This window comes from Schistocerca americana, chromosome 9, assembly GCF_021461395.2.
Source record: "Schistocerca americana isolate TAMUIC-IGC-003095 chromosome 9, iqSchAmer2.1, whole genome shotgun sequence".
Lineage (NCBI taxonomy): Eukaryota > Metazoa > Arthropoda > Insecta > Orthoptera > Acrididae > Schistocerca > Schistocerca americana.
In genome coordinates this window covers 85,071,806-85,082,611 of record NC_060127.1, presented here as the reverse complement: position 1 = coordinate 85,082,611, position 10,806 = coordinate 85,071,806, and the positions used below count along the sequence as shown (strand labels likewise).

Here is a 10,806-nt window from a genome sequence, read left to right as displayed (position 1 = left end):
GATTCATTGGGAGAGTGCTTAGAAAATGTAGTCCATCAACAAAGGAGGTGGCTTACAAAACACTCGTTCGACCTATACTTGAGTATTGCTCATCAGTGTGGGATCCGTACCAGATCGGTCTGACGAAGGAGACAGAGAAGATCCAAAGAAGAGCGGCGCGTTTCGTCACAGGGTTATTTGGTAACCGTGATAGCGTTACGGAGATGTTTAATAAACTCAAGTGGCAGACTCTGCAAGAGAGGCGCTCTGCATCGCGGTGTAGCTTGCTCGCCAGGTTTCGAGAGGGTGCGTTTCTGGATGAGGTATCGAATATATTGCTTCCCCCTACTTATACCTCCCGAGGAGATCACGAATGTAAAATTAGAGAGATTAGAGCGCGCACGGAGGCTTTCAGACAGTCGTTCTTCCCGCGAACCATACGCGACTGGAACAGGAAAGGGAGGTAATGACAGTGGCACGTAAAGTGCCCTCCGCCACACACCGTTGGGTGGCTTACGGAGTATAAATGTAGATGTAGATGTAGATGTAGTCTTTGAAGCTGAGGTCAATGACATCCTCGAATTTGTAGAGTCTGAAGATCTTAATCTACGTATAACTTTTTTCAATACGTAAACAACGTTTTTCATAAAGTACGAATAACATGTTGAAAGTCACATAACGATCATGAATCGCCCTAAAGTATTTCTCTTTTTTCAGGGATAATCAATGAAATACTTCGTTATGAAACGCGAAAAAAATAGCTCAAATCGGTATGCAGGTCGCCATTTACCAGCTAAAGAGATGTTATTGCTAGCCTTGTCGCTGAGAAATTGCATTACGCATAACAGTATCTTGCCCGGAGATCGTAGTAAGGTTCCCAAGCAGAAGATCAAAATCTTGCTGTTACCTCTTTCCGAAATTTGCAAATAAATCGTCGCCGTCAGTGTGTATATCCGGCATATACTACCTCTAATGATTACATACTGCCTTACCTTTAGTGTTTTTTTTAGCAAAGATTTCGATACATAGCACGCTGCTTGAAAAATGAGGCACATACGGAAACGACAGCGCAGAAGCACACACTACAATTTATCAATTTTTGCGCGTGCGGTTTTCTACTGCGACAGAGAAAGAGCAGAGGGAAAGAGGCATTTTCAAGACATGCATTAACGTTTTTAAAGTCGAGAACAATGACCCAAATGAAGCGAAAATCGGATCGTGTGTACTATAAGCGACCTATACTGTAATTAATGGAATCATGTAACTTGTAAAAAAATCATCGCGGGTAGCTCTAAATGTGCAAAAATGTAACTTAATGCAGACGAGTATAATGATCCATCCGGTAATGTTTAAACCTGTGAAGTTTGTATACAGTATTACTGGTGTCCTGCTCAACACGGTCAAGTCGTTTAAATATCTGAGCGTAACGTTGCAAAGCGATGCGACACGGAACGAGCACGTGAGATCTGTGGCAGGGAAGGCGAATGGTGCACTTCGGTTCATTAGGATGATGATGATAATGATGATGATGATTATGACGACGTCGTTTTGTTTGCGGGGCGCTCAACTATGCGGCCATCAGCGCCCGTACAAAGTATCAATCTTCCCATACTCCAGTGTTTTACGCAGTCTAATCTAGCCACTATCACGAATGATGATGATCATGAGATGATGAGGACAGTACGAACACCCAGTCCCCGGGCAGAGAAAATCCCCGATCCGGCCGGGAATCGAACCCGGGACTCCGTAATCCAGAGGCAGCAACGCTAGCCACTAGACCATGAACTGCGGACAGGTTCACTGGGAGAATACGAGGAAAGAGTGGCTCCCTTGTAAAGGAGGCCTCATATAGGACGCTAGTGCGACCTAGTCTTGAGTATTGGTCGAGTGTCTGTGATCCGTACCAGGTCGGATTGAAGGAAGATAGCGTAGCAATTCAGTGGTAGGGTGCTAGATTTGTTAGCGGTAAGTTTGAACAAGACGTTAGTGTTACGGAGATGCATCGGGAACTCAAATAGGAATTCCTGGAGGGAACGGGTCTTTCTTTTCGGCAAACCTGATCGAGAAAACTTAGAGAACGGCATTTGAAGCTGACAGCCGAACGATTCTACTGCCGCCAGCATACGATGCGCGTAAGGACCACGAAGATAAGATTCGAGAAATCAGGGCTCACACGGATGCATACAGACAGTCGTTATTCCGTCGCTCTGTTTGCGACTAGAACAGAAAGGGAAATGACTGGCAGTGGTACAAGGCGCCATCCACCGCACAACGTACGATAGGTTTCTGTGTATCTACAGTATGAGATCAAAAGTATCCGGACACCACAAAAAACATACGTTTTTCGTATTAGGTGCATTGTGCTGCTACCTGCTGCCAGGTACTCCATATCAGAGACCTCATTAGTCATTAGACACGGTGAGAGAGCAGAATGGGGCACTCCGCACGGACTCCCAACGTGGTCAGGTGATTCCGTGTCACTTGTGTCACACGTCAGCACGAGAGATTTCCACACTCCTAATTATCCCTAGGTCCACTGTTTCCGATGTGATAGTGAAATGGAAACGTGAAGGGACACGTACAGCACAAAAAAAAAAAAAAAAAAAAAAACGTACAGGCCGACCTCGTCTGTTGACTGGCACAGACCGCCGACAGTTGAAGAGGGTCGTATTGTGTAATAGGCAGACATCTATTCAGACCATCACACAGGAATTCCGAACTGCATCAGGATCCACTGCAAGTAGTATGACAGTTAGGTAGGAGGTGAACGGTTGGGGAGCAAATAAATTTATACAGCATATAAGCGTTACTTGGTATTATCAAGTAATGTAGACTAGATACTTTTCATTCTTTTACTCTAATTGTGCCACAAATTTCTTTCACTAAAAAACTGACATCAGTCTTGACCATAGTACTCACTAATTTTATACAGCCTTTCGCGTTTCGGCCTTACACCATTCTCAAAGGCTCAAAATATCTGCAACACGTTCTTGGTAAAACGAAACCGAATTTATCAAGCAAGTATCAGGTCTACATTACTTGATGACATCAGATTTGTGAAACATGGATACCAAGTGTCTGGTCTACATTTCATGATGTCATTAGCATCTAAGCCGACCGTTGTGACCGAGCGGTTCTAGGTGCTTCAGTCCGGAACCGCGCTGCTGCTACGGTCGCACGTTCGAATTCTGCATCGGGCATGGATGTGTGTGATGTCTTTAGATTAGTTAGATTCAAGTAGTCTAAGTCTAGGGGACTGACGACCTCAGATGTTAAGTCCCATAGGGCTTAGAGTCATTTGAGCCATTAGCATCCAAAACATGGATACAAAGGGGCTGTTCTATGTAATGACATCAGTATGCAAAACATGGGTACAAAGTATCTGTTCTACATAATGACATCAGTATGTAAAAGATGGATACAAAGTATCTGGTCTATATTACTTGACGACATTAGTATCCAAAACATGAATATCAAAGTATCCGGTCTGTATTGCATGATTTCATTAGCGTCCAAAACGTGAATACGAAGTATCCGGTTTACATTGCGTGATGACATCAGTATCCAGAACACGGATACAAAGTATCTGGTCTACATAACATGATGACATTCGCATCCAAAACATGGATATAAAGTTTCTGTTCTTTGTAATGACATCAGTATCCTAAACATGGATGTGAAGTCTACATTACTTGATGTCATCAGGTAATGTGAGCAGATGTTTTGCATTCATGTTTTGGATACTGATGTCATCATGCAATGTAGACCAGATATTTTGTGTTCATGTTCGTCAAATTCAGATTCTTTTTACCTAGTAATGTGTTGCAGATATCTGAGCCTTTGAGAATGGCGTAAGGCTAGAACGCTTAAGGCAGTACAAAATCAATAAATAAAGTGGTCAAGACTAACATCAGTTTTTGAGTGAAAGAAATTCGTGGCAGAACCAGATTAAAAGACGCAGTCGGTTGATCGGTTTCGTCCTGAAGGATCAAGAAATCATCAGTTTAATACTGTAAAAAAGTAAGTTTGTGCGTGTCCAGTGCGTATGGGCGCGTGGGAAGGGGGAGGGGGGACCGGATGTAGGCTGTTGTAGTTTCGCAAAATGGCTCTGAGTCCTATGGGACTTAACTTCTGAGGTCATCAGTCCCCTAGAACTTAGAACTACTTAAACCTAACTGACCTAAGGCCATCACACACATCCGTGCCAGAGGCAGGATTCGAACCTGCGACCGTAGCGGACGCGCGGTTCCAGACTGTAGCGCCTAGAACCGCTCGGCCACTCCGTAGTTTCGCAGAGACGACGTGTCTTACACAGGACAGACTAGTGTGCAGTGATTCAGTCAACCAGTCTTAGCAGTAAACATCAAAATAACCACAAAGCTTTCTTTTTCAGACCCTTATCCCTTTGAATGTAAGCCCACGGGCGTCCCCAAGTTATGCAGCTGGCGCAAAAGCATTTCTGAGTATTTTATTCTGACGCACAGTTTTCTTGCAGCGGGCGGCGGCAGGTCGTATTGGCCGCGCAACCACTGGGGACGTCGTGGCTGGTTTGGAGGTTTCTGGGGATTCCCGCCATTCGTCTCATACCCCCGATACCAACCTGAAACGAGATCGTACCTGAGGTGAGTAGCGACAGAGTGCGGCAGTGGTTCAGAACGCTATGCTTTTGGCGCTGTACGAGCACTAGCCAAAATTTGTGAGACCTGAGTTTCTCCAGGCGTGTACAATGTTCAAATGACTTGATGTGTTGGTAAATGTGCCAACACCTTGTAGATTTAGGAGGCCGAAATGCACGCTATCTAACGCAGACGGGCGTGAATTCTGGAACAGGATAAGTATTGAATACTAATAAGAAAAGTATGCAGCTCCTGGAATACTTAACTTTTATTCTTTGATGTGAATACAGCATTCTTGATGAGACATTTCATACGATAGCTATCAAACTATGTAAGGCTAATGGAGCCTTGCTAGGTCGTAGTCATGGACTTAGCTGAAGGCTATTCTAACTGTCTCTCGGCAAATGAGAGAAAGGCTTCGTCAGTGTAGTCGCTAGCAAAGTCGTCGTACAACTGGGGCGAGTGCTAGTCCGTATCTCGAGACCTGCCTTGTGGCGGCGCTCGGTCTGCAATCACACAGTGGCGACACGCGGGTCCGACATGTACTAAATGGACCGCGGCCGATTTAAGCTACCACCTAGCAAGTGTGGTGTCTGGCGGTGACACCACATGACTTACGGGAATGCAAGCGGGTGACGTCGTCGCCAACTGCCGATATTTCAAGAGGAACCCAACCTGCCAGTTTCAGGGCAAAATTCCAGGAAGTAAGCGCCATGCAAGGGAATTTAAAACGTCTGTTTTCAGAGTAACTCCGGAAAGATGACACACAAACACGCTGTAAACACTAGCCCCACCACAAACCAAAGGTGACCGACGTCAGAAGTTATCGATAGCCAAATTAATAACCAACGGGTGAGGAAGCATAAATTCTGTAGCTTTCTTTTCTGACACGGGAGAGAGCAGGAGTCTATGCACAATTTAACCAAAAACCATCATTTCCATTTATAACGTTACTTGCTAGTTCCATTTCAACAGTGTCAAATGGTTCAAATGGCTCTGAGCACTATGGGACTTAACTTCTGAGGTCATCAGTCCCCTAGAACTTGGAACTGCTTAAACCTAACTAACCTAAGGACATCACACACATCCATGCCCGAGGCAGGATTCGAACCTGCGACCGTAGCGGTCGTACTGTTCCAGACTGTAGCGCCTAGAAGCACTCGGCCACGCCGGGCGGCTCCACAGTGTCCTTAATAACACTATCCCAGTAGCTGGAAGTGCATGCCATCATCTCTGTATTGTTATATTCCATAGGATGATCGGTGCCAAGACAATGTTCTGCAATGGCGGATTTCCTCAGCTGTCGTAAGCCGCTTATGCTCATCATCCCCCCCCCCTTCCAAAAAAATGGCTCTGAGCACTATGGGACTCAACTGCTGTGGTTATCAGTCCCCTAGAACTTAGAACTACTTAAACCTAACTAGCCTAAGGACATCACACACAATCATGCCCGAGGCAGGATTCGAACCTGCGACCGTAGCAGTCTCACGGTTCCGGACTGCGCGCCTAGAACCGCGAGACCACCGCGGCCGCCCCCCCCCCCCCCCCCCCCTTCCCTCAGATTTATTGCTAAGAGGGCCCCACAGACAGCCCATCAAAATCCACAGATCAAGCGTGAAAAAAAAAGGAAAGTAGAAACAGCGGACGGTCCAAGAACAAGAAGTCCAATATAGAGCAGCTGGGAAGACAAGTGGTGACGATGTTCGACTGTCGAGCGGGCGAGCCTTGTTGAAAACTACATCGTGCCACTTTCTTTTTTCCGTCCGGTCATTGAAATGTTTGTATGCCTGGCAGTGGTCATACTATATAATGGTTATAGAATATGTGTCATGTTTTAAGAATACGTTACCGTCGCAAATAAATGTGATGACTAGTGAGAGAAGGCAAGATACTACATAAACGTCTCACAGGAATGAAAATAACGAATAAACGGTTTGAACTATGTTACATCAAAGGACCTCAACAGTCAAGACTTCCAAAATGGAACGCAACTTCAAAAGCGCCTAAATAATATGTTTTGACAGAGCGCAGAGGGACTGTGAGGTTGTGAAACCGATGCGTTCATTTCTTGCGGCTTGACAAACTATTATGTTTTCATCATTTCCTTCGGAGTGATCACGTTCAAATTCATACGAGCACCTGTATCGAGCAAGGAGTCATCACTCATTCACCAGCCGTACAAATTAGGTGCGTTGCTAAAGAGATTCCTAGCATGCGACACACGTACCGTCACTAATGCCGTGTATGACACACCAGACGTGCTTTCTGGTGTAGTATTTGCTTGATTTGTCGCCCAAACGTTTGCGGCTCCCATTCGAAAGCCAATTTCTTTCGGCTGCTAATAGAGTAGTTCTGCAGAATGAACCGTTATTATGGGTCCCTACCTTACACTTAACAGTTGCAAACGGACGCTACACTACCACAGAGACACAAATTTGAATAAACCGAATAGCGAAAAAAACAAAAAAGAGGTACAAGGGAGGTTTGAACACGGGTCGCCAGCATGACAGTCCAATACCGTAACCACTTCGCCACGACGCCCTTTTCCTTCCTACCTGATATATACCGCACTTCTTGTTCTTGGAAAGTTCACTATTTCTATTTTGCTTTTGTTTTTCACAGTCCAGTACACCGTCTTCCTCTTTTCATGCTTGGTCTGTGTTCAGTTTTTGATAGGCTGTTAACTGGCCCCTCTTACCACTAAATCTGAGGGAGTGTGATGGGGATTTTCCCTTGTCAGTACACCTGTCCTCTACAGACTTGATACTCTGACTAATATATAACACGCTACAGCTGCAAGGAATACAATAAACACCAGCCTTACGCAAAACCAAAATCATCCTTTACGGGATCTAGAAGGGCATGATCTTTGATGGTGCTCGCAAAACACACTTCACATCATATTTCCACAAAATATGACCTGTACTTTCCGAAATGCTTCCTGCGTAACACTAAAGGGCCGTAGATGTTGGTGTCTTATTATTAAGGCTCGAAGTGTGAGACTCAATTGCTAATTTTTTAGGCAAGCACAATTTACAATCGAAAAGTATTTGTTCTCCCGATCTGCATACAAAATTAATATAATCAGTTAAATGCACCCTCGGATTCTCATCGGTTGTGTACCTAGAATCCGATTACATGATACAGTCTCCACAGACAATCCACTAACAAGTATGAGTATTTAAAATCGGTAAACAGCGAGCACCGATACTCTCGCTCCCACTCGTTTGTTTATAGGATGACAATTATTCAACTATATGAAATAAAAATCGTCATAACTTCTGAAAGTTCAAACTACATGTTTTGCCGCGGGGCATGATGGGAATTACTATGCGCATGCATGGTTTGGTTTAGCGACGAAGCCCACTTTCGTTTGGATGAGTTCGTCAATCAGCAACACTGGAGCATTTGGGGGACTGAGAATCAGTATTTCGCGATCGAGAAGTGTCTTCACCCTCGACGCGTTTCTGTGCGGTGTGCACCGTTCAAACACGGAATAATCGGTGCGATATTCCTTGTAAGAGTGCAACGGGAATTCCACTGTTAAATGCAGAGGAGAGAGCAGACAGGTGGAAAGAATACATTGAAAGCCTCTATGAGGGGGAAGATTTGTCTGATGTGATAGAAGAAGAAACAGGAGTCGATTTAGAAGAGATAGGGGATCCAGTATTAGAATCGGAATTTAAAAGAGCTTTGGAGGACTTACGGTCAAATAAGGCAGAAGGGATAGATAACATTCCATCAGAATTTCTAAAATAATTGGGGGAAGTGGCAACAAAACGTCTATTCACGTTGGTGTGTAGAATATATGAGTCTGGCGACAAACCATCTGACTTTCGGAAAAGCATCATCCACACAATTCCGAAGACGGCAAGAGCTGACAAGTGCGAGATTATCGCACAATCAGCTTAACAGCTCATGCATCGAAGCTGCTTACAAGAATAATATACAGAAGAATGGAAAAGAAAATTGAGAATGCGCTAGGTGACGATCAGTTTGGCTTTAGGAAAAGTAAAGGGACGAGAGAGGCAATTCTGACGTTACGGCTAATAATGGAAGCAAGGCTAAAGAAAAATCAAGACACTTTCATAGGATTTGTCGACCTGGAAAAAGCGTTCGACAATATAAAATGGTGCAAGCTGTTCGAGATTCTGAAAAAAGTAGGGGTAAGCTATAGGGAGAGACGGGTCATATACAATATGTACAACAACCAAGAGGGAATAATAAGAGTGGACGATCAGGAACGAAGTGCTCGTATTAAGAAGGGTGTAAGACAAGGCTGTAGCCTTTCGCCCCCTACTCTTCAATCTGTACATCGAGGAAGCAATGATGGAAATAAAAGAAAGGTTCAGGAGTGGAATTAAAATACAAGGTGAAAGGATATCAATGATACGATTCGCTGATGACATTGCTATCCTGAGTGAAAGTGAAGAAGAATTAAATGATCTGCTGAACGGAATGAACAGTCTAATGAGTACACAGTATGGTTTGAGAGTAAATCGGAGAAAGACGAAGGTAATGAGAAGTAGTAGAAATGAGAACAGCGAGAAACTTAACATCAGGATTGATGGTCACGAAGTCAATGAAGTTAAGGAATTCTGCTACCTAGGCAGTAAAATAACCAATGACGGACGGAGCAAGGAGGACATCAAAAGCAGACTCGCTATGGCAAAAGCATTTCTGGCCAAGAGAAGTCTACTAATATCAAATACCGGCCTTAATTTGAGGAAGAAATTTCTGAGGATGTACGTCTGGAGTACAGCATTGTATGGTAGTGAAACTTGGACTGTGGGAAAACCGGAACAGGAGAGAATCGAAGCATCTGGGATGTGGTGCTATAGACGAATGTTGAAAATTAGGTGGACTGATAAGGTAAGGAATGAGGAGGTTCTACGCAGAATCGGAGAGGAAAGGCATATGTGGAAAACACTGATATGGAGAAGGGACAGGATGATAGGACATCTGCTAAGACATGAGGGAATGACTTCCATGGTACTAGAGGGAGCTGTAGAGGGCAAAAACTGTGGAGGAAGACAGAGATTGGAATACGTCCAGCAAATAATTGAGGACGTAGGTTGCAAGTGCTACTCTAAGATGAAGAGGTTGGCACAGGAAAGGAATTCGTGGCGGGCCGCATCAAACCAGTCAGTAGACTGATGACCAAAAAAAAAAAAAAAAAAAAAAAATTGCTTGATAGCACGATGACTACCGAACGTGAAGGTTTTTGAATATGATTTCATCCCCATTATCCCAAGTGACCCGGATTTCGACAAGACGTGGTTCATTCAAGACGGAGCTCGGCCCTATCGAAACACTAGAGTGTTTGATGTCCTGGATGAGCACTTTCGGGACACCGTTCTGGCTCCGGGGTCTCCAGAGGTCACTGGCATGGGCCTCGATTGGCCCCCGTATTCTCCAGATCTGAATACACGCGACTTCTTTTTGTGTGGCTGTATTAAAGACATGGTGTACAGTAAACCCAAAACCATTACCGAGCTGAAAGTAGCCATTCAGGGGTCATCGACAGCATCTATGTTCCGACAGTCAGCAGGTCCTGCAGAATTTCGCTATTCGTCTGCGCCTCGTCATCGCCAATGATGGCTGGTATATCTAACATGTAACCTAAATCAAAATATCTTTAGTGACATTTAAATGTTGAATTATTTGGCAACTAATTTACGTTTTTTTTCATATAGTTCTATAATTGTCCCCCTGTACATAACCCGAACTTGTCAGAAGATGATTTCCGTGGGCGATGCGGCGTTTACTGTCATAAATAGTAGGTGCCTAATTAGCAATTAACGGACTCGAAGTTAACCGCAGTTAAAAAGTGCGTTAACATTTTGCAAAGTTAACTTAAAAATTAATCCGTTACTCGAAAAGTTAACTTAAGGGGAGGTTTACTATCTTTGGCCCGAAAAAACATGTTCTTTGAGAATTTTTTTCTCGGGATGTGTTATAAATATCAATGTCAAATTTACTCAAAATATTTATTGATATTTCCTCTACAAACTGGAATTTTTTCGACCGAAAATGTCGAAGAGCAAAGGCGGAAGTGCCGTCAGAACGAAACAAAATTTCGATGTAAATCTCCACGCGCGGTACGTCACAGATCAGCCGGCACGTCTGAAATCAAATTTGTTGACGTTAGCGAAGTATATAAGTTTCTTTAGGAGTTGTTCCTCGGTTAAGTTATTTGGACCATAGGAAA

At 44.1% G+C, this 10,806-nt stretch overlaps 1 protein-coding gene across 1 annotated transcript in view; it reads left to right on the top strand.

Annotated features, from left to right (window-relative positions):
• The window catches only part of LOC124550972, a 60,549-nt gene that overhangs the window by 39,516 nt on the left and 10,227 nt on the right, over nt 1-10,806 (top strand). Inside the window, exon 6 of the mRNA XM_047125792.1 lies at nt 4,475-4,601. Within this exon, the coding sequence (XP_046981748.1) occupies nt 4,475-4,601 (127 nt within the window). The remainder of the gene's footprint in view (nt 1-4,474; nt 4,602-10,806) is intronic.